This window comes from Schistocerca americana, chromosome 4, assembly GCF_021461395.2.
Source record: "Schistocerca americana isolate TAMUIC-IGC-003095 chromosome 4, iqSchAmer2.1, whole genome shotgun sequence".
Taxonomy (NCBI): domain Eukaryota; kingdom Metazoa; phylum Arthropoda; class Insecta; order Orthoptera; family Acrididae; genus Schistocerca; species Schistocerca americana.
Window position 1 is genome coordinate 139949213 of NC_060122.1, and position 25053 is coordinate 139974265.

Here is a 25053-nt window from a genome sequence, read left to right on the forward strand (position 1 = left end):
TTTAACAGTGCTGCCACGACAGTACGCGCAAACGGCGATAGAGGCGCTCCGCAACTCGGCTGAGCGCGGGAGCGCCACCTAGCTACGAACGGCGCCGGCCGCATGTCACGGCACGGCAGTCGAATGAGAGATACTGAGTTGTTATCATGTAACCAGCTATTGTTTCTAAGTGAGTGTGTTTGAATATCCACGCAATTATTGGTGATTAAAGATTATAACACTTTTTGGCGACGAGGTCGGATATTTTCACTGCATTGTGGATTTGTGTGTTCGTGATGGGGCAGACGTGGAACAGCTTATGCAAGCGCTCATTGAACAACAAACACAGCTGACGGTTGCTATTCAGGCACAACAAACACAGCTGACGGTTGCTATTCAGGCACAATAAACACAGCTGACGGCTGCTATTCAGGCGTTGTCGATGTCGCTTACTCATCGTCTGTCTTCCTCTTCTCCGCCTTCATTCCCTCCTTATGACGAGGCTGCTGAAGACTGGGAGGATTATGAGAAGCGTTTGCGGCAACACTTCCTGGCTTTCGGCGTTGTCGACGCTCCTATGTGTAAGTCGTTATTTCTATCTTGGATTTCCCCTCGGATCTATCAGCTGCTATCTCAGTTAGCCCCTCTGCGGGAACCTGCCTCCCTGTCCTTCCAAGAAATGTGTGACTCATTGTCTAACTATTACCGCAAAAACACCCACGTCATTGCCGCCCGCGTGGCGTTCTACCGATGTCGTAAACAGCCCCATCAATCTTACCGGGCTTGGGCGGCGGAACTACATGGTCTGAGTAGGAAATGTCAGTTTGTCATGGACACTCATCATGAGTCTTATGCCGATTCAATGGTTAGGGATGCTATTCTACGACTTGTTCCTGATAAAGAAGTTCGGCAACGTGCCCTACAACTGCCAAACCCGTCGTTGTCGGAAGTTCTAAGCATCGCTCAATTCTTTGAAGTGTCTCACGCTGCTGGCGCACAAATAGACGTGTGGTGTGATGTAGGCGCTGTACAATCAACTTTCGACACGGACAATTTGCCTGTTTCACAGGAGAACAAAGATGTGGCGGCGGTTCACTCGCGTAAACAACGTCACGTTGGGACTCAAAGCTCGCAGCGAAAACAGAAGCAGGTTTGTTCCGCACTTCCTTCTTGTCCACGTTGTTTCGTACTGCATGACAGGGCCGCGTGTCCAAAACGTTGGGCCATGTGTAATTCATGTAGGAAAAAAGGCCACATTGCTTCTGTGTGTCAGTCCCCTACAGTTCCTGTCGACGAGGACGACGCATCGGACATGGATCTCTGTGCTTTCTCAAACAAATAAGTTGTTTGTTACTGTTCGTGTTCTGGATAAAGACATTCGCATGCAAGTGGACACTGGCTCTGCAGTAACTCTCATTAATTCTCGCACATATTTGGAGTTGGGCTCCCCTCCCTTGTCTCCAGTTATGCCAAATCTGAGAACTTATAATAAACAGAAAATTCCTATCATTGGCCAGTTTGATGCTCCCACTGCCTACAAGTCTGTTGTTGGGCCCCTCACGTTTTATGTGGTGGATCATGCGGGCACTGAAAACCTGTTCAGTTATGATGCTTTCCAGTTGTTCGGGTTCTCCATTGATGATGATGTGCACCTCATATCTGAGGGTATTCCGTATCAACAGCTGGATGGATTGTGTTCTGAATTTTCGTCCGTGTTCTCTGCTGGTCTGGGTCGTGCCAAGGATTTTGAAGCCCACATTACTCTTAACCTACAGCTCACCCTAAGTTTTTCCGGGCACGCCCCATTCCGGTGGCGTTGCGTGCACCTGTCAAGGCTGAGATAGACAGGTTAACAGCTTCAGGGATTCTCCTTCCTGTTACCTCCAGTGAATGGGCATCGCCAATCGTGGTGGTTTCTAAACCAAACGGGAGTCTGCAATTGTGTGGTGATTTTAAAGCTACCGTCAACACTCAGCGCCTCATTGACACTTATCCTCTTCCCCGTCCTGAAGAGTTATTTACCAAGCTCGCTGGGGGCCAGTTCTTTTCCAAACTTGACTTATCGGAGGCATACCATCAGTTGCCGTTGGATGCTTCTTCCAAGGAATTTCTCATCATCAACACTCCTTGTGCGTTGTATCAGTACCAGCGGTTACCATTTGGCATCGCTAGCGCGCCGGCCATTTTTCAGCAGGTTTTGGAACAGCTCACGGCTTCCGTTCCTGGCTGCATAAACTATCTGGATGACATTGTTGTCACAGGGGCCTCCACTGAGGAGCACCTTCGCAATTTGCGTTCACTGTTTCGGGTTTTGCATTCAGCTGGGTTGAAGTGCAATCTAGACAAGTCACAGTTCTTCCAACCCTCCATTGTGTATCTTGGTTTCCACTTGTCCCGTGAGGGTATACGTCCTCTATGTCAGCACGTTGCGGCCATTAACGCTCTACCCCGGCCGTCTATGGTCAAAGAACTTCAGGCGTTTCTAGGCAAGATTGCTTATTATCACAAATTCATTCCATCCGTGGCGGCGGTAGCTCATCCTCTGCATCAGCTGTTACGCAAAAACACCCCTTTCTGTTGGTCCGACGAGTGTGAGCAGTCTTTTGTCCGCCTGAAGGCTCATTTGCAGTCGGCGCCTTGTCTTGCCACATTCCGTCCGGGTCAGCACTTGGTTCTGGTGACTGGCGCGTCACAGTATGGCCTAGGGGCTGTTCTCACTCATGAGGATGGGTCGGAACGACCCATCACCTATGCTTCCAAAACCATAAACGATGGGCAACGGCGTTACTCTCAAATCGAAAAGGAGGCGCTCGCTATCATTTATGCTCTAAAAAAGTTCAGCATTTTTTTGTATGGTTCTAAGTTTCACCTCATCACCAACCACAAGCCACTGGTCTCTCTGTTCAGCCCATCGGCGTCACTTCCGGATAAGGCAGCTCACCGCCTGCAACGTTGGGCCTTATACTTGTCTCGTTTTCACTATGAGATTCACTATCGCCCCACGGCCCAGCACGGCAACGCTGACGCATTGTTGCGATTGCCGATGGGCCCCGACCCGGTTTTCGATCGTGATGAACTAATCTGTTTCCACATTGATGAGGAAGAACGTCGTGCGGTCGAGGGTTTTCCACTGACAGGTTTGCAGGTCACGTCGGCTGCTGCACGGGACCCGATCCTGTGTCAAGTGATCGGTTTTGTTCAACGGGGTTGGCCGGACAGGACCAAGGGCCAGGCATCGGATCCCCTTCGCAACTACCATGCCTTGCGCCTTCGTCTGTCTGTTCGTGATGGTGTTGTTCTTCTGGCCACGGATGGCGCATCTCCACGGGTCGTGGTGCCAGCCTCTCTTCACAAAGATGTTCTCAAACTGTTGCATGAAGGCCATTGGGGGATTTCTCGGACTAAGTCCCTGGCCCGCAGGCACGTTTATTGGCCCGGTTTTGATTCGGACATCGCCCACATGGTTGCTGTGTGTGGTCAGTGTGCTCAACAACTGGCTGCACCTCGTACAATGCCCTCTCTGTGGCCTGATCCGGCGCAGCCATGGGAACGGGTGCACGCTGACTTTGCCGGCCCCTTCCTTGGTACTTATTGGTTACTGTTGACTGACACCTTCTCGAAGTTTCTGTTTGTTGTTCAATGTCCATCGCCGACCACTGCGGTGACGACGCTGGCTTTGTCCAAAATCTTTGCGCTAGAAGGTCTTCCATCCACGATCATCATGGACAATGTCCCTCAGTTCTCTTTGCAGGCCTTCCGTGATTTTTGTACTGGACAAGGGATTCATCATGTTACAGCACCGCCCTTCCATCCGCAATCGAATGGGGAGGTCGAGCGCCTTGTCCGCACTTTCAAAAGCCAGATGAATAAATTCCTTAGTGATTTTTCCACAGATGACGCTCTGCTGCAATTTCTGAGTTCTTATCGCTTCACGCCTCTGGGTGATTGCAGCCCTGCTGAACTCTTGCATGGCCGCCAACCGCACACTCTACTGCACCTGCTTCACCCTGTCAGGCCTTGTGCTGTGTCCCCTAGTGCGGGAAAATGCTCGGTGGGTGCCGACGTGTGGGCATGAGGGTATGGATCTCGCCCTAAATGGATTCCAGGGGTGGTCAAGGCTCTTTGCGGCCGCCGGCTTTGTGAAATACGTACGGACGACTGCATGGTTGTTCGCCATTACGACCAGATGCGCCCACGAGTGGTGGCCATGCCGGTGCCACCGCCCCTTCCTTCGCCTCCACCAGCCCGAGAAGCCAGTCCTGTCGCTGCTGCCGATCTACCGTACATGTTGATGCAGCCGACGTCACTACCGCTTCCGAGTACGCCGGAACCGGCCCCAGTCGCGACGCCGCCTTATCCGGGACCCATCTCGCTGGAGCACACCCCCAGGTCCACGACACCTATGGATGATGCTCCAGAGTTTTCACCCATCATCTCGTCCAGGAGGCGCGTTCCACGCACAAGCTTCCGTCCTGGACATTTTCTACCATACTCTCGTGTCTCTCCGCGGGATCTTCTCGGGGCCTCACAAGAGGCCATGGATGTCTCCGCACTGTCCATGTCTCCGAGGAAGCAAGTGTTTTTTTTTTTTTTTTTTTCAAGGGGGGAAAAGTGTTGTGACAGTGCCACGACATTTAACAGTGCCGCCACGACAGTAAGCGCAAATGGCGATAGAGGCGCTCCGCAACTCGACGATAGAGGTGCCACCTAGCTACGAACGGCGCCGGCCGCATGTCACGGCACGGCAGTCGAATAAGAGATACTGAGTTGTTATCATGTAACCAGCTATTGTTTCTAAGTGAGTGTGTTTGAATATCCACGCAATTATTGCTGATTAAAGGTTATAACAGTTACAACTTTGTGCCCATTACTTTTATATGCTTTTGTTCCAACTGTCTTTACATTATATGTCTTCAGCATATTTTGATGAACCTCATTATATTACACCCAGTACTGTTTATTTCTGCACGCTCCATATATTGTTCTATAACTTTGCTGTCTTGTTGCAAATGTCAACAAGTTGTTATTTTTATCAAATTCTAAAGGCTTTTGCTTACGGGTTGATGTAACTTTTACCTTGACTGATGTTTTTGCTTTTGGAATTTGTTGCATTAATTAGCAATTGGGATTGTAAGCTGCTCAAACACGTACACTACCAACAGGCAGCACACGGTACCTATATCAATATGCACATTTTGTACAGCATTCAGAATGTTAACTTATGATGAGAAAATTGTGATGATTTGATGTGAAAACTATTGTATGCTGTCTTGTTCACACAGCTTTCTGGATAATGCTGTAATACACTGACTCTGCATGATAATTTTTGTATTGCCTGAAACAGTACAATTTTTGTTTTGTGTGTTTTATCAATAGTTGTGAAATTGGCTTTGTATACTGTTTGAAAAGTTATGATAACCTTTGTGATCCAGATATATTGAAAAGTTTCATGCATTGCACTGATGGCATGTGCTCATCAATTTAATTACCTTAAATTTCATAACATCCATACTAATTGAAAACTGTAATGTGAGAAAGACTTGAAATATTATGAATCATCCAAAATAAGTAGAAAATTGGTAGAGATTTACATACTGAAGTTAGTGATTTAGACGTACTTAAGAACTGAACAATCACAAACCACTAACTTAAATAATAATTAGTCAGAGTATGGGAACATAAGTCCAAAGATCAACCAAGGGTAAAACTCAATCCAATACAACATGATAATGGTAAACACAAAGGAAAAATAATTTTGTATGTTGAAGCACTGTTGCTTTACCATACAATCTTCAGAAATACGCTGAGCTGCAAAAGTCATGGGATACCTCCTAATACCGTGTCGGACCTCCTACTGTCTGACGTAGTGCACCAACTCGATGTGGCATGGACTCAACAAGTCACAGGACATCACCTGCAGAAACATTGAGCCATGATGCCTGTATAGCTGTCCATAATTATGAAAGTGTTGACAGTGCAGGATTTTGTGCACAAACTGACCTCTCGATTATGTCTCATAAATGTTCAATGGGATTCATGTAAGGCAATCTGGGAACCCAAATCATTTGGTCAAATTGTCCAGAATGTTCCACAAACCAATCACGAACAACAATGACTTGGTGACAAGGTGCACTGTCACTCATAAAAGTTCCATCATTGTTTGGGAACATGAAGTCCATGAATGACTGCAAACGGTGTCCAAGTAGCCAAACATAAACCATTTCCAGTTAATGAACAGTTCAGCTGGACCTGAGGACATACTCCAGTCCATGTAAATACAGCTTACACCATTATGGAGCTACCACCAGCTTGCAAAGTGCCTTGTTGACAAATGAGGTCCCTCACTTTGTGTGGTCTATGCCACACTCAAACCTTACCATCAGCTATTATCAACTGAAATCCAAACTCATATGATCACACCATGATTTTCCTGTCATCAAGGGCCCAGCAGGTACGGTCACAAGCCCTGGAGAGGTGTTGCACATGATGTCGTGCTGTTAGCAAAGGTATCTGCTTTGGTCATCGGCTGCTACACTCCATAAATGCCAAATTTCGCCACACTGTCCTAATGGATATGTTTATCGTTTGTCTCACATTGATTTATGTGGTTATTTCATGCAGTGTTCCATGTCGATGAGCACTGATAATTCTACACAAATGCCGCTGCTCTCGGTCATTAACTGAAAGCCACTGGCCTCTGCGTTGTCTATGGTGAGAGGCAATGCATGAAATTTGGTATTCTTGGCACACTCTTGACAGAATATTGCGTCCAGCCCCAAATACCATCCCACATTCAGAGTCCATTAATTCCCATCATGCGGCCATAATCATTTCGGAAACCATTTCACATGAGTCACCGGATGTACAAATGACAGCTCCACCAATGCACTGCCCTTTCATACCTTGTGTATGTGATACCAGTGCCACCTGTACATGTGCATATCGCTATCCCATGACTTTTGTCACCTCAGTGTATAGGGACAGCACAGCAACTCTGACTGATTGTAAGCTTTTAACAATCTATTGAGACAACGCAGTAATTAAGTGTAATATATTTAAATGTTTTCATAAGTTTCTCAGTGTAATTGCAGCATCCAGAACAATTCACATACAGACATGCCCTAACTGACAGAACCAATAAAAATCAGAAAAAAGTGTTCCAAGTTAGCAAACATATTGCAGATTACTACCCTTGAGTGAAAGATGACCTGACAATTTGATTACTTTGGGGCTGTAGGCCTACTACAAAAAACATTCCCAATTGCTGGAGACAAAATTGTATGGTATTATTAGGTGGCTGAAACTGATCAGTTTTTAACATAGGAACAGCACAGTTTATGGAGTTTTTCATGAAGTAATAACCTGATCCCAACTGTGCTTGGCAAGTGGCAGCGGACTGAGCAAGCACCAGCAGAATGTCAAGGATGCGAGACAGCAGTAGCTCGTAAGGTGTCGTATCTGCCACCTCCAGCAGAGCTTCCACGGCACCTGCGGGCCACAAGTGTGCGCCAACCTGAGCCAGAGCACGAAGATCGCGCACTACCTGTGCCTTCACTGCCCAGCGTGGATCCTCGCGCAGGTACTCCAGAAGCAGAGTCACCTGTGAATGAGTGTTGGTGTAAGATAAGCTAACATGAAAAGGAGACTACAGTCACACACACAAAATATTACTTTAGTTACAGAATATAACAATAGTTATTATGTAACATTAAAACAACACATAATTGCCACTGATATTAATTACTGCCCCACTATCAATGCTTTCAAAGTAAGTAAAACAATACATAATTGCCACTGATATCAATCACAGATCCCATTCCCAATACTTTCAAAGTAAATGAAAAACTCCTGGGTTGATGAAGGAGCCAGTTTTGCATAGCATCCTTTACCGTCTTACCACATATGAACATTTTTACTTTTGGTGATTGGTTCAAGAAGCTGAAAACGTAGAAGACACTTTGACAGAAGTTGGAGCAGATGGAGATATCCACAGTAATAGTTACTTTGTGGAATAAAGTAAAAATATAGTACCAATATTTACACAGTGTCCTCAATAGGATGGAAGTGTTGTCGATATCTGTGAGGTAAAAGATGGCGGCATGCCCTTACCCCTTCTTTTCCATGCAATTACATGTATATCATATGTCTATCATACCAGCAGCAGTGTTACATCTGAATTATTCCTAGTTCGTTGCACTGAGTGCTGTCACTAAGTAATTACCACAAACTGGTCAAAGCTTCACGAAGACTATTCCAGGACACTTCATTACTTTGAACCTTCTGACTGCTGTTTGTGCTTCCTCCTTTCGTTAACATTTACCCCATCTACTCAAAATACTGCACCAGTCCACCATTCATGACAGCGAGATGTCACATTCCACACGGCCTCAACATTAAAAGTTGATAACCCAACCTAAGTGAACCAAGAGTTGCTTTTGAGAAGAGTTCAAGTGTTGGAAACACATACTGGGCTCAAAGTATGTATTTAAAATATTCAAAAGAGAAGGCTGTTAATTGGAAAAAGTATTATGATTAAAATCACATTGTGGTGCCCTACTGAAAGGACCCAGAACAAATTCTGCTGGAAGTAAATTAAATTGTGTATAACAGCAATATCCAGAAAATGGATTATTGAAGAAATTTATGATTTTAACCAAAGATTTACTGGAAATTATTGCTGCTATCGTTGACAACCAAGTCAACAACAGAATAATGGAAAATCCAGGATCGATATATTGTCAACAACAGAATATTACGAAGAAGTGCCAGGAAAACTAGCACTACAAATTAAGACATATGAGAAGAAATAATTGGTCAACAAATATTAGTCAAATTAATTGACAACAAATACAAGAATTTATAAAGTATACAACTTGGAAGACTGGTGGCCAAAACTGCAAAGGGCTATGACTGTGTCATCAACTCCAAAGCTATACCACAACACTGGGTAGCAGCAATGTCAGCTGCACACCTACCAACAACACAGCTCAATGAGTACAGCAAATCGGTTTTCAGTCAGCATTGTGATACAGCAAGCTATGCAACCACATTTTTGGTGAACTTTGTTAAATACGAGTTTTTTTTTTTATATGATGGTTGTGTGTGCCGTGAGGTAGTTAAAAATGTATGTGGGTTAAAACCATTTGTTTAGCAACACGCACACTGACTGCTGCTAGTGAGAGGAGATTTCTTTTGAACTGGGTATTTTGTAAATGTATGCCAGCAAGAAGCAGTAAAATGGAAGAGTTGTAGAAAGCTATTGCTGACCTAAAAGAGAGGCAGATGCTCAAAGAGATGAACTGAGGGCTAGACTGGATACTACGAACGTGAATGTAGATGTGAAAAGAGTTAGATTCATTGGACTAAAAGAGAAGCTAGATATTACCAATGTAATTTTCAGGTCTATGGAGTGGAATTTAAAGAATTACAAGTAACTATCCAGAAAATTGATCAACATATTATTGATTCTTGGAAAGAGCAGCAGAATTAATAATCAAATATCCAAAGTAGAGTTGACTATTGTAACTGTAACAAGGGAGTTACATTTTGACGTATCTGTACAGTCTGATTTAATTGTAAATCAATTAACGACAGGTTTCATTGAATTAAATACTGAATCAAAACAAACTTCAGAAATGAGTGTCAGTTTGAATATTTTAGAAAAAAGTGCAGACCTAGTTATTTAGGAATATACTGTACTTACTCTCCATTCACTGCTTACGTTCTTGGTGTTTTTCTTGTGGACCTCTCCCTATGTACTGTTCCTATGTACACCTTCAGTGTTAACAAGTTTTTGTGACAGGGATTCAGACTCCGGTCCTGTCAGTGTGAGCAGTCTTTTAATGTTAAGAGCCCTGCTGTTGTACAACAAATCAGGAAAGATACCTCGCACATCATTTAGTTCTTGAATGACATTTTCACTCTGCATCAGTGTGTGCACTGATATGGAACTTCCTCACTGATCAGAACTGTATGGACTGAGACTCAAACTCGGGACCTTTGCCTTTCATGGGGAAGTGCTCTACCAACTGATCTACTCATGCATGACTCATGACCCATCCTCACAGCTTTACTTCCGCCAGTATCTCATCTCCTACCTTCCAAATTTCACAGAAGCTCTCCTCAGAAACTTGCAAGACTAGCACTCCTTATCAGTGCACACTCCAGCAATTTCATTCTGGAAACACCCCTAAGCTGTGGCTAAGCTATGACTCTGCAATACCCTTTCTTTCAGGAGTGCTAGTCTTGCAAGTTTCGCAGAGAGCTTCTATGAAGTTTGAAAGGAAGGAGATGAGGTACTGGTGGAAGTGAATCTGTGAGGACAGGTCGTGAGTCGTGCTTGGGTAGCTCAGCTGGTAGAGCACTTACCCACCAAAGGCAAAGGACTCAAGTTTGAGTCTCGGACCAGCACACAGTTTTAATCTGCCAGGAAGTTTCATTTAGTTCTTCATAAAAATGATAGCTGTTTCTGAGTAATAATTATATAATGGATAAAGCTAGTATTGGGACTTCAAGATTAAGATTAGAAACTTCAAGCTAGAAAAGGTAATGAAAGAAACCAAAAGTGCAAAAATTACAGGACGGACCAACTCTCATTTAGTATAACCTTGCTTTTACTTTCCTGGAATTAACGGTTTCCTGCCATTTGTGACACTTTTTATCACTCCTGTCAAATTTCCTCTTTCCACAATGTTAATTCGCACCTGATTTTGTGTTAACATACCTATAATTTTCCCGCTATTTACGCTTTATGAAACACTGTTCATGGAGGAAAAAACTGATGTAATTGGCATAAAATGATCCAGGCATGACGTTGGCCTTGAAGCAATGCTTATGAATGTTAAGCAGTTTCCTAAAACAAGAACGCGCTACTCAAAAGAAACCGATTCACCAGTGCAATCGATATTTCTCTTCACTTAAATATTAGAGGTAGACATTTTGATGTCCAGTCCAATATTTCTGATTCTCCTTCAATGCACAATAACTCACCCCATCCATATTAACTGAATATTTTAAGAACAAGATGTAACCTGACAATCCAAGCACATTTCAAAACTGGTTATCCATTTACATGGGAGTGAAAATCGGTTGTGGAAATGGTAAACTGGCAGCTTGCAATGGATTTCCAGAATAAATTTTGACACTTCTACATCAGCAACCAAAAACAGTACTGTGAAATTGGTTTATAAAATACAATGTTGGGAGCCTCATGTAAACATAGTGACTACGTTTATGGGAATAATGTATCATCACAACAGTTTTCAGTCTCTACAGCACATGAGCAACTTTGTGACTGTTGCGCTTGTATTGACAGCTCAAAAGCACATTTCACATTTTTTCTTGCCTGGCCACTTGTACTGTTAGTGAACATCTTTGCGTTGCTCAAATGTTTCTTGTTTAAATAATGAAACACTAAACCAGTTAAGTACTTTTTCATGCTTAGCAAAACATGTCTTGAAAAAATTATTAGTTCAATCTGAGCACTATGGGACTTAACATCTGTGGTCATCAGTCCGCTAGAACTTAGAACTACTTAAACCTAACTAACCTAAGGACATCACACACATCCATGCCCGAGGCAGGATTCGAACCTGCGACCGTAGCAGTCACGTGGTTCCAGACTGCGCGCCTAGAACCGCTAGACCACCGCGGCCGGCTGAAAAAATTATTCTCGTTGTCAAGTGCAAATATTTAGATAAGTATTTCTTGTGATGTTTCGCACATGGAGGGGGCACAGTACCTTATAACCTCAAAAAGACCACATTGCAAGAGATGCAGAAAAGCATATATGCAGACATCACACAAAATACTTATGTAAATTTGACAATAGGAGTATATTCACAGAAAGAGTCTAACTAAGCATGAAAAAATATGTAACTGATGCAGTGTTTTGTTATTTAAATAATGAATGACACAATTTCAGGCTTTCCAAAAACATGGATGATGGTGAACGAAACTAAGTCATACGTTTCTACTTCCCAGACAGTTAACCAGTTCCTGTTTTGTCAGTAGGTAAATATAGTACAAAATTCAGGTAAACAGACACACACACACACACACACACACACACACACACACACACACACACAACAAGGTAAAAATTTGTTCCCCACATTTTACGCCATTCTTCTGCAGTCCCTTGAAAAGTTTAAAAGCAGGGTTTCACTGTATATTTCAATATTGTCTTAGATCATTTTAAAAAGTTGCAAAAGTGCTTTTCATAACAGATTAATGAATTTTAAGTTAAATAAAAGCAGGAAAACAAAGAAAAAGGTGGAAGGAAAAAGCCTGAATGTAAATTTGGTGGTATGGTCACAATCAGTAATGGAGAGAGCTCAATGGAAAATAATGACATGGCCTTATTTACCACGGCAACATGGCTCAAACAGTTACAAGTGGAAATGACAAAATGGTGAGAAGGCCCTTCTTTTCCTGTACCCTTCATATATGAATGACTACGTAAAAGCAATTACAGGTTTGTTCTTGAACCTGTACCTTTATTTTCTAAACCAGCACAGTAAATTTAAATATAATTTTTTTACTTAATGTGCTTTGTGATGTACTTTCTTAGCCATATCATCCATATTTGCTTCTATTCAACTGCATGCAATCCTCATTGCGTCTTCTACATGCAGAATCTCTGACTATCACATGAGACAGTACTGTCATTACAGTGCGATGAAAATTGCTTTGCACCTGATTGCAAAGAAAGGGATGACCTGCATTGCTACATATCACAGGGCACTGACTGTAACAACACAGTGCATGTCAGGCAGATGGCAACCATGCAGAGTTTGTACACTAGACTGTAAGATATGACTGGTCCAGTCAGATATCAGGCAACATGTGCACTAACTGTCAAGTATAATCTAATTTTAATCAGGCTACAGTAGCAATAAACATCTACATGTGCTAAACCATTTACATGATAGTAAATACCCAGGGAAAATGTGAAATAAAACCTCGACCTCACAAGTCTTTGTTTCTACACCTTGAAGTGCAAATGCCAGTTAGACACAAAAAAAGTTCGCTAGTGGACACAAAGTACTGATCACTGCATGTAAGCACCACGTAGAACACTTCATGTTGACTGTGGTCGGGTTTCACATTTCTGCCATCATCAGCGATCTAACAGTTGTGACACTATAGTTGCCTGGTGAAGTAGTGTTCATTTTACTATGTACACAAATGACTTTGATTAATAACATTATTTACAATTATTTTTCAGTGCTCTACTGAACATGAGACACCATCGCAGAAGTTTGATAACTGATCTAAATGTCAGTTTTCTCCACTCACTGCATTGTTACAAGTAAGTATCACATTTGAAGATGACTGTCACTGTAATGAGCATTTATAAATCCATGTTACTTCCATGTCAAAATTTATACTGTAGCAGCTGATCGGTTCCAGTCACACACGACCATGAGTTATGTGTACTGGAAAACAAATAAGAACACATTACCCCTCTCATATCCTCCAACACCGCAGTGACTATAATACTTAACCCTCTGCTCATGAGGTAAGTGGCCAACTTTACTTAGTTCACAGCCGAATTCATCAATGTCAATTACATTAAGCAGATATTAAAATATTACTATCTCTGTAGGTATTTTTGTTCTGAATTCACCACTGTCAATTAAATTAAGCACATCTTAAAATATTATGATCTCTGTAAGTAAGTATTTTTGTTGTTACTGAGCAGGAAAATTACACTCTTAAGAAGCTCTTAATGTTAGTTGATGCTTTTGGATTTGGTTGTTAGTTGCTAGATGCATAATACGAGGGTCATCCACAAAGTAAGTTCTGTTTCTACTTCTATTGGCGGCAGCACTACAATTGCAGTTCTGAGGTTGTGCGGCAGTTACTCTAACTCAAGGAGAAGACATGTACGATATTTTCAGATTGCTGCTGCCGATGTGTGCTTTGTAGTGCTTCTTTATAATGGAAATGCCGCTATGTGTGAAATCAGATCTGTGATTCATTTTCTAAATGCAAAGAAAATTAAACCAAAGGAAATTCATCGGCATATCTGCAAGGTTTACGGACAAAATGTTATGAGTGATTCAATGGTTAGAAGATGGGTCAGACTGTTCAATGAAGGACATGATCAAGTGCACGATGAAGAATGAAGTGGATGCCCGTTTGTGGTTATTGATGAATTGGTTCACACAACTGAAGAGAAGATTAAACACAACTGTAAGTTTACATTTAGTGCCCTTGCTATGGAAGTTCCGCAAATCTCACAATCACTAATTCATGAAATTGTTACTGAAAAACTGAAATTTTGAAAACTTTGCTCATATTGTGTACCCAAAATTCTTACTGAACAACACAGAAAACAACAGATGGTCAGTGCACTTCAGTTTTTGACACGGTACAATGAAGAAGGTGATGGTTTTCTTTCTCGGATAGTCACGGGGGATGAAAGCTGGGTATCGTATGACACCCCTGAAACAAAAAGGCAATCAATGTAATGGAGGCACACTTCATCCCTAAGAAAGGTTAAGCCTAAGCAAATCTTGACACCTCAAAAAGTCATGTGCACCGTTTCTTGGGACAGAAAAGGCATTTTGCCGATTGATTTCTTTCCATGAGGCCAAACAATCAACGCACATGGTTACTGAAAGACCATTAAGAAATTGCACCGCGCAGTACAGGACAAGTGCCATGTATTACTGTCAAAAGGTGTTTTTTTTTCCCACAATAATGCCCAACCTCACACGGTGTATGTGACCAAACAACTCTTATGGGAATTTCACTGGGACACAATTGATCATCCTCCATACAGCCCAGACCTTGCACATAACGACTTTCATCTCTTCTTACACCTAAAATCTGTCCTTTATGGTCAACACTTCAATGATGATCATGAGCTGAAAGAACGCATTACCATATGGTTGACTGCATAGGCGCAACCTCCTATGAAGAAAGCATACAAAAACTTGTGCCACACTGTGACAAGTACCTACAAAATTTCGGAAGCTATGTAGAAAAGTAGTTTAACAGTTGTAGATTTTTGTACAATAAATATTTTTTCTGTATCTGTACACGTTTGTTTTATATAACCAAATGGAACTTACTTTGTGGACATACCAAATGGCTTCAAATGGCTCTGAGGACTATGGGACTTAACATCTGAGGTCATCAGTACCCTAAAACTTAGAGCTACTTAAACCTAACTAACCTAAGGACATCACACACATCCATGCCCGAAGCAGGATTTGAACCTGCAACTGTAGCAGTTGGGCGGTTCCAGACTGAAGTGCCTAGAACTGCTCGGCCACACTGGCCGGCTGTGGACATAAACCGTATTATAAAATACAGCTAAGAACTAAGGACTGCATGAATGGTTTATGTGGAGCCCCATTTGCTTTCCATCATGTACATTAAAAGCATGGACACTTTCTTCAACAAAGCCACAGTTAGTTTCCTACTATGTCCCTATCCAAATCAAGTTCTGTTTTTGGTTATCTTAATATCAATGGAAAAAGAAAGATAAGAAACCTGTTCATAACAGCTGCACCTTCTAGTTTCTTGTGCTACCAAATAATCTGACTCACCTGACTGGGTATGTCAACCAGAGTTGCTGCTGCAAGTTGAGTAAGTGTCTTCAACGTTACTGACACAAACTCCTGTGCCGGGTAACTAGGGAGTAGCTCAGTACACAGCTGTCGAACCTAGAACATAGAAATTATGCACAATTTTGCTTGACTGGGATGAGAAGTGATTGCTGTTACAAAAATATATATATACACACACACACACACACACACACACACACAGCGCTTTTGTTTGGTAAGTCACATCATCTTTGTTTTTAGATATATTTTTCCCATGTGGAATGTTTCCATATATATATATAATTTTTTTGTTATGGTTTGGAAGTGGGTTACGTATTATTGAGTATATATAGGCGGGATAAAATTGTGTAGTAGATTCGGTAATGAGGAGAAGGTGAATACAAAGTAAAACTACTTGCAAAAACAGAAAGAGAAAATAAGATGACAGGAAAGATTTCAAAATGCAACAGTGACAATAACAAACGTAATTGTTGGGTTCAAATTAATGATACGAATATAAAAGAGGGAAACATTCCACGTGGAAAAAATATATCTAAAAACAAGTATGATGTGACTTACCAAACGAAAGTGCTGGCAGGTTGATAGACACACAAACAAACACAAACATACACACAAAATTCAAGCTCTCGCAAGCAACCATTGCTTCGTCAGGAAAGAGGGAAGGAGAGGGAAAGACGAAAGGATGTGGGTTTTAAGGGAGAGGGTAAGGAGTCATTCCAATCCCGGGAGCGGAAAGACTTACCTTGGGGGAAAAAAGGACAGGTATACACTCGCTCACACACACATATCCATCCGCACATACACAGACACAAGCACACATCTTTCTTCTAAGATAAGTCGTAAGGTCAGTATTGCCTCACGTGTTTCAATATTTCTACGGAATCCAAACTGATCTTCCCCGAGGTCGGCTTCTATCAGTTTTTCCATTCATCTGTAAAGAATTTGCATTAGTATTTTGCAGCTGTGACTTATTAAACTGATAGTTCGGTAATTTTCACATCTGTCAACACCTGCTTTCTTTGGGATTGGAATTATTATATTCTTCTTGAAGTCTGAGGGTATTTCACCTGTCTCATACATCTTGCTCACCAGATGGTAGAGTATGGGCAGGACTGGCTCTCCCAAGGCCGTCAGTAGTTCTAATGGAATGTTGTCTACTCCCGGGGCCTTGTTTCGACTCAGATCTTTCAGTGCTCTGTCAAACTCTTCATGCAGTATCATATCTCCCATTTCATCTTCATCTACATCCTCTTCCATTTCCATAATATTGTCCTCAAGTACATCGCCCTTGTATAGACCCTCTATATACTCCTTCTACCTTTCGTTTTCCCTTCTTTGGTTAGAACTGGGTTTCCATCTGAGCTCTTGATATTCATACAAGTGGTTCTCTCTTCTCCAAAGGTCTCTTTAATTTTCCTGTAGGCAGTATCTATGTTACCACTAGTGAGATAAGCCTCTACATCCTTACATTTGTCCGTTTGTCCTCTAGCCATCCCTGCTTATCCATTTTGCACTTTCTGTCGATCTCATTTTTGAGACGTTTGTATTCCTTTTTGCCTGCTTCATTTACTGCGTTCTTTATATTTTCTCCTTTCAGCAATTAAATTCAATATTTCTTCTGTTACCCAAGGATTTCTACTAGCCCTCATCTTTTTACCTACTTGATCCTCTGCTGCCTTCACTACTTCATCCCTCAGAGCCACCCATTCTTCTGCTACTGTATTTCTTTCCCCCATTCCTGTCAATTGTTCCCTTATGCTCTCCCTGAAACTCTGTACAACCTCTGGTTTAGTCAGTTTATCCAGGTCCCATCTCCTTAAATTCCCACCTTTTTGCAGTTTCTTAAGTTTTAATCTACAGTTCATAAACAATAGATTGTGGTCAGAGTCCACATTTGTCCCTGGAAATGTCTTACAATTTAAAACCTGGTTCCTAAATCTCTGTCTTACCATTATATAATCTATCTGATACCTTCTAGTATCTCCAGGATTCTTCCACATATACAACCTTCTTTCGTGATTCTTGAACCAAGTGTTAGCTATGATTAAGTTATGCTCAGTACAAAATTCTACCACACGGCATCCTCTTTTATTTCTTACCCCCAATCCATATTCACCTACTACGTTTCCTTGACAGATGTGAAAATTACCGAACTATCAGTTTAAAAAGTCACAGCTGAAAAATACTAACGCGAATTCTTTACAGATGAATGGAAAAACTGGTAGAAGCCGACCTCGGGGATAATCAGTTTGGAAGACCGTAGAAACTTTTCCCGAGGGCATGCAGCTGCATCTCCAAAATGTTGGAAGAATAGGACCTCACCCTAGATTGCTGCCATACTTACCAAGGATGGTCACGTGTTATGGCGCAGAATCACAATTCATTGCCGAATACAATGTAATGTCATTTATCAGCAGTCCACACCTCCCAATCACAGCACGATTCAAAATGCAGCTGTATTTGTTGTGGTGATAATGGCAGTCTACCCATAGGGCAGTAATTAGCTAATTTGGTGTCTGTTACTTGTTCTCAGATGACAGGCTAAGCGCACAATATGGCGATCTTCCCTTGTAGCACTCAGATGTCACGGTTGACAATCAGTATGCTGCCCTCACATTTCCACGAAGTCAAAAATCAGATCACTGTCACACCTGAATACCCTACAACTCTGGATACTGGCAATTCGACCAACTGGCCGAACTGAGACCGATTATGGAGCACCTTTCAAACTCTGTGACATGATGATAACACTGTCTCATATGAATATGCAGCATCTCCCTGTTCCTCACAGTGATCACTCAACATCCAATACTGTTCATGCTCGTTGTATACCCTACCCGATCTGGTAACAGCACTACACTCGAACAACACTAATGCACTCTGGTGGCCATTCTAGCTATCGCAAAGAATTGCAATTCTAATGATTTACATATCTGCTGATGGTGTATACATGTATGAAGTTACATTGACATCAGACCATGTCTTCTGGGGGCTTCACTTTTTTTTGTCAGGCGGAAAGATTCTTTCTTACCTAGTGGCAACAGACAAATTCATGAACACAGTGTGGCAAAAACCTACAGCAGGGGCTCTTTCTTTCATCCACTGCTGAAACAAAGGCTAGTACTCTTGATGTTGGACTGACAACAGGTAGACATAGGTTTATAAGGTGCTGCTTACACATTAACAAGTCTGCTTAGGGGAGGCTGCTTGATCTGATTAATAGGAGGGTAGTGAGTAGGACTGACCTAACGAATGTTTTAACTGGGTACGAGAGGTAGGGCCTTCGTACTATGAATGAGGCTAACAAGTATCCTTTCTTACAAGAGTTCTCTGTTTGGAGCTTGTTCAGTGACTAGAGAAAAAGTAGAATGCAGTGCATGTCAATATTCCATCAAACATTATGGGACCCCTGGGAAATGTCAATAAACTAGAAGTAGTCTTGACTGAAAACTCTAATATTGTGAAAGTGACAACTTTGGTAGTAACTAACAAATAAACTAATTAGGCAACAAGGTTGACTGCTAGAATATCAAACCTACATAAGATAGGGCTAATACAGGATATAAAGAAGGGCAGAGAGAATCATCAAAGAGGCATTAAGCAATTATTCCTTCTAGAATCCATTCACAATTGGAAAAGCAAGAAATCCAAGAGTGTGATACCATGCCAAGTTCCCTCCATCATGAACCTCACAGTGGTTTGCAGAGTGTGCTGCTAGATGGAAATATTTTAATAGGTGTCTTAAACATGTAATGGTATTACTTGCAGTCTGTCAGAGTGTCATTTTCCAGCTTATAATTTGGATTCTCTAAGAATATATTTCAATTATTTTTGTAGAACTTTCTTGCTAATGTAATGTGTTCTCTAATTTACATCTAAATCTATACTCCACAGGTCACCTCATGGTGTGTGACAGAGGATACTTTGGCTGTGACTTACCCATCTTGCTATTCCAGTCACAAATTGTGCATGGGAAGAAGTAATTCTGACAGACCTCCATGCAAGCTTGAATCTCTCCAATTTTACCTTAATGATCTTTTCACAAGATATACATCAAAGGAACGTAAGTTGACAGAATTTAAACAGAAAACCACATGACGATGCACAATATCTTTCTTGTTGCATCTGTCTGTGTAATTGAATAAGCATCTCCATGACTCTTCTGCACTTACTAAATGAATGTGCGAAGAAATGCATTGCTCTTTTTTGGACCTTCTCTACTTTCTCTTATTCGGTAAATGTCTCAGACAGATAAACAATCCTCAAATAATGGCTAAATGAGAGCTTTTTAAGGTTCCTCTTTCAAGGTGAAATATACTTCCAGAGGATTCTTTCAATGAATCTCAGTCTGGGATGTGGTCACTCTAATTTAAACTTTTCCACATGCAGACACTCAAAACAGTGTACTTCCTTGCTGAACTCCTCTCTTGGTATCATCATGGTTTGAGACCAAGAGTGGAGTTCAGCAAGGAAGTACACTGTCCCCCCTACTATTCATCACTGTTATGGATACTATAATGAAGAATGTCAAGGAGAAGTCAGGTGGACTGAAAGCATTTGCCTTTGCTGATGACATCATGATATGAGGTGAAACTGAAGAGGCAGTACAGATCAAATCCGATGAATGGAAATCTCAGTTCCAGAAATATAACCTCAACATCAGCAAAACCAAGACAGTGGTGATTGCAGTCAACAGAGATGGAGAACCAGCAAGTGTCACCAACAGAGTGCAAAAAGGATCTGAATTCTACCAACAAGTAAGATCACTTTTAATGGGATGACTTGATTCCAAAACTGGCCAGACTGATGATGTTTAAAAGCTATTTCATACCAATATTGACCTATGGTATTGAAACATGTACCCTCACAAAAAGAGAATCATCAAGGCAGCAAGCATCAGAGATGAAATTTCTTAGATTCACCATCCAAAAGACCAAGAGGGACAAGTTAAGGAATGAGGTGGTGAGGAAAGAAGCTGGAATCAAGACATCCCTATTAGATCAAATTGTAACATCTAGGCATCAATGGTACAGGCATGTGATGAGAATGGAGCCAACTACAACAGCCAAAATAAATTTGGAAAGACAGGTGAATGGTAAAAGACCTCAAGGAAGACCTCAAACCCGATGGATGGACTTGATTAAGGCTGATCTAGTGACCAGAGGATGGACAGCAAATGATGGTCTCCGTGAACAGGTGTATTTGGACTAAGTGGAAGAGGTTCATTACCAGTACTCAGGAAACTGGAACTGTTAAATAATGATGATGATGATGATGATGATGCAGACACTCAGAAATTTAATGGATGTGACTGCTTACAGTGATTGTTTGACAATTATGTAATGGTACAACAATAGAGACTACCAGTAACCTATGTGCAAAAATTTGTATTTGTTTATGTTGAGGGTAAACTGCCAACCCCAACAACAAGCGTGGATCCTGTGGTTACCTTCCTGCATTATGTTACAATTTTCTAGCGTTGCAACTTCTCCATATACAAAAGCAGCACCATGATCAACCTCATGCGGGTTTCAATTTTATACACACTATCGTTTATACAGGGTGTAGCAGCTAAGTCATAACACCCCTTGTATCTCTCCCCCCCCCCCCCCTCCCAGTAATAGATACAAAGATGCCATTTGGACAGTGAATTGCAGGGACAGGGGCTACTTGAATACATCATATTTCATGTTTGTGCTATTTTTTATTAAAGACATATGAGGCCATCTTTGGTTTTTTTTTTAAATGGAACCCTATGTTAAATTTTAGCTTAACATGATGGGCTTAAAAAGATGGTTTCAAATATGTGTATATCATAATATTTAGGTGAATAATTTTTGAGACAAAGGTATGCTCCCATATTGTATTTGTCCTTCAAAGCGACACTGTACAATGCGACCTTTCCTATTGACCACTAAGGAACTTATCAGGGAAGGTGTTGTTTTCCTGTTTCTCGATAACGCCGCAAGGTGACGCATGAGGTAGCTGGAGAGAAGGGTATAACTGTGCTGCTGGGGTAATGAGACATCGCATTTCTGTCACAATTTCTTGGAGCAGACATGTACACCAAAGAAGAAAAGTTGGATATGCTTCTAGTGTATGGTGAAAGCAGAAGAAATGCTGTTAGAGCAATAAAGCATTATGGAGAGCTGTATCCTGATCGTGAGCATCCTACGCACCACCTTCTTGCACGTATTTGCAAGAAACTACTTGAATCAGGATCATGGAACGCCATACAGTGGACAAGGCAGAAAGCTGCAACTGGCGAGGTACATGAAGAGGGCGTTCTAGCGTTGGCGCATAACGACCCTACTGTTTCATCACAACATATTGCCTCGGAATGTGGTATAAGTCAGAGAAGTGTTCTACGCATCTAGCGTTGGCACATAGCGACCCTACTGTTTCATCACAACATATTGCCTCGGGATGTGGTGTAAGTCAGAGGAGTGTTCTACGCATATTGCACCGGCATATGTTTCACCTGTTTTACCTCTCATTACATCAAGCATTCTCCGGTGTGGATTTTGAACGGCGCAAGGAATTTTGCCGGTTTGCTCTGCAGCGCCTATAAGATGATCCAACATTTTTTCAACGGGTACTTTCTACTGGTGAAGCGACTTTCACCAACCATGGTAATGTGAATTTGCATAATATGCATTACTGGTCAATAGAGAACCCTCATTGGCTTCGACAGGTATAGCATCAGCAACCATGGAGTGTTAACGTGTGATGTGGCATTGTCGGAAATGTCATTGTGAGGCTGTATGGTCTTTCTGGGTGTACTAAATGGCAATAACTATGCACATTTCCTGCGAAACGTTCTGCCCATTTTGTTGGAAGAGGTACCACTAACTACACATCAGTGCATAGGGTTCCAACTTCACAGCGGTCCTGCTCACTCTTCCCGTGTGGCTACAGAGCTGTTACATGAATAGTTCCTGGATTGTTGGATAGGACGACATGCTGAAGTGAAGTGGCCAGCCCGGTCTCCTGATTTGACCCCTCTAAATTTTTTTCTGTGGGGAGCAATCAAACAAAACTGTATGCTCAAATACCAATTACGCCAGACGATATGAAGCAACGTATCATCGAAGCGTGCGTTGATATCTCACGTGACACCCTCGCAGCAATCATTCGAACGGCGACTACAAATGTGCATTGCAGCAGAGGGGAAGCATTTTGAGCACATGCTTCAGTGAAGTTTTGTATCATGTACAGTATGTATTTTGCATCTTTGTGTGTATTTGCTTCATATTGTGATCAATAGTAAATATTTTCAAACAAAAAACAAATATGTACGAAATAATTCTGACCTTTAAGGGCCTCCTCATTTACATTTGTATCTCTGTTACCTAAAATGTATTAACATCTTGTAGTACTTTAAACCTTTAACTGCTCTGGGCATGTTAATGCACGTGTCTTTGTACCTGTCCCTTGTAGACACATTCAGAGTACCAGGTAGAAGGACTAGTGGCGTGTGTAAACACGTTCAGAGCACACAGGGACAGGTACAAAGGCACACACGTTAACACATCCAGAGCAGTTAAAGGGTTAATACTGTATGTTGTCTACTATTTTGGTATCACAGTTGTCAAATAACTGAATAACATTTGCGCGACACCATCAGTTAATTTTTGTACAAAATATCACAGTATGTATTACTATTGTCGGGTAAATGGGTGTGTTTGTGTAAGGACGGACTCGCGACATTTACCATGTACTCTACACAACAGGAAAGGTTGCATCGGACAACGTCGCTTCGAAGGACGAACATGATACAGGAACATATCTGTGTCTCAAAAACTATTCACCTAAATATTATGATATGCACATAACTGAAACTGTCTTTTTAAGCCCATCGTGTTACGCTAAAATTTAACATAGGGTTCCATTAAAAAAAGATTGCCTCATATCTCTGTAATAAAAAATAGCACAAACACGAAATGTGATGTATTCCTTGCAATTCACTATCCAAATGGCATCTTTGTATCTATTACGGTTGGGGAGATACAAGGAGTGTTATGACTTATCTGACTCACCCTGTATATATTGTGAACAGAAATGCTCCTATAACACTCCTGTGAGGTATGTCAAAATCACTTTTAAATCTGAAGATTTCTCTCCATGAAGGATGTTGTGCTGTGTTCCATTTGCTAGGAACTCCTCAACCCAGCCAAAAAACTGGTCTGATATTCCATATGTTTGTGTAATCTGGGCCTGATGAACCTTCAGGTCTATTTGACGGACAGAGTGAGCTAGATTTCACACAATGATTGTTTCTCATCAAGCAACAGTATGGAACTTTATCACACGTATTTCTTAAGTCAAGGAATACAGCATCAATCTGACACAAATATCTACTGTCTCCTGGCTCTACTGGCCTTACAGAGTGAGCTGAGTTTCATACAATCACTGTTTGCTGAATCCATGTTGATTAGAACAAATATTTTTTGCCGAACTAGGTCATAATATAAGAGAATGAAACAGGTTCCTATATTTTAAAAGATTGATTTCAGCAACATACCCTACAGCTGTATACAACTCTTTGGTGCAAAAATAGCAATCACCTGCACATCTTTTCAATCACTTTGAACATTTCATTTTACTAGTGATTTCTGGTAGACTGTTGCTAACAGAGGAGCAAGATGTTTTGCACATTCTATGTAGATCAGTATAAGCATCCCATCGGGTTCAATCATATTTCTTCTGTTGAGTGCATTTATTTAATGTTCTATTCTGAATGTCACATACTTCAATATCTCTTATTTTATTGTTCGTGTGAGAATTGAATGTTGGACCTGTAGCACAATCCTCAGTGAAACAATTTTGGAAAAAGGAACTTAAAGAGTTTTGGCCTTCTCTTTCTCATACCCTAGTTCCATACCATTATGGTTACTGAGCATCTGTATAAATGGCTTTGGTCCACTTACTCATTGGCTTCAACTTCTTAGGGTTTTATATTACGTTGGTAGACAGAATATTCTCATTGAATTTTCACTTTGTTCAGTTTTTGTTTGTCCATAAGGCTTTGGTTACATTAAAATCTACAACGAATCTCAACTTGTTTATGGAGCAATTTTCTAACATGGCTGCCAGATCATGGTGGTCTTTCAAACCTCTCACAATTTTGCTTGGCACATACATGACTAATATACAGTGCCTAATGCTCTTCAACTTTTCCATTCCTATTTACACATGCAGTCAGTGACATACAATGGCATTATGGTCAGTGATTCCCTGTTCCGTATCAAGCAAATCAAAAAGTTTGGGCCTCTTTTTAACCAGGAGATCTAAGATGTTATCCTCACAAATTGGTTCTCTGATTACTTGCTCAAGATTATTTTCTCATACAGCATTTAGAACAATTGCACATGATTCCTTGTCCCTATTAGCTGGCTTAATCACTTGAATCTCCAAGTCTAGAGCTGAAAAGTAGAAATCTTCCCTAATATTACAACATGACCAGGAAATTTACAGGTAACCACCTCGA

General features: G+C 41.5%; 1 protein-coding gene across 1 annotated transcript in view; it reads right to left on the bottom strand.

Moving 5' to 3' along the window:
* The window catches only part of LOC124613032 (integrator complex subunit 7), a 157348-nt gene that overhangs the window by 85951 nt on the left and 46344 nt on the right, over nucleotides 1-25053 (bottom strand). The window contains 2 exon segments of the mRNA XM_047141600.1: nucleotides 7342-7579; nucleotides 15543-15659. Of these exon segments, the coding sequence (XP_046997556.1) occupies nucleotides 7342-7579; nucleotides 15543-15659 (355 nt within the window).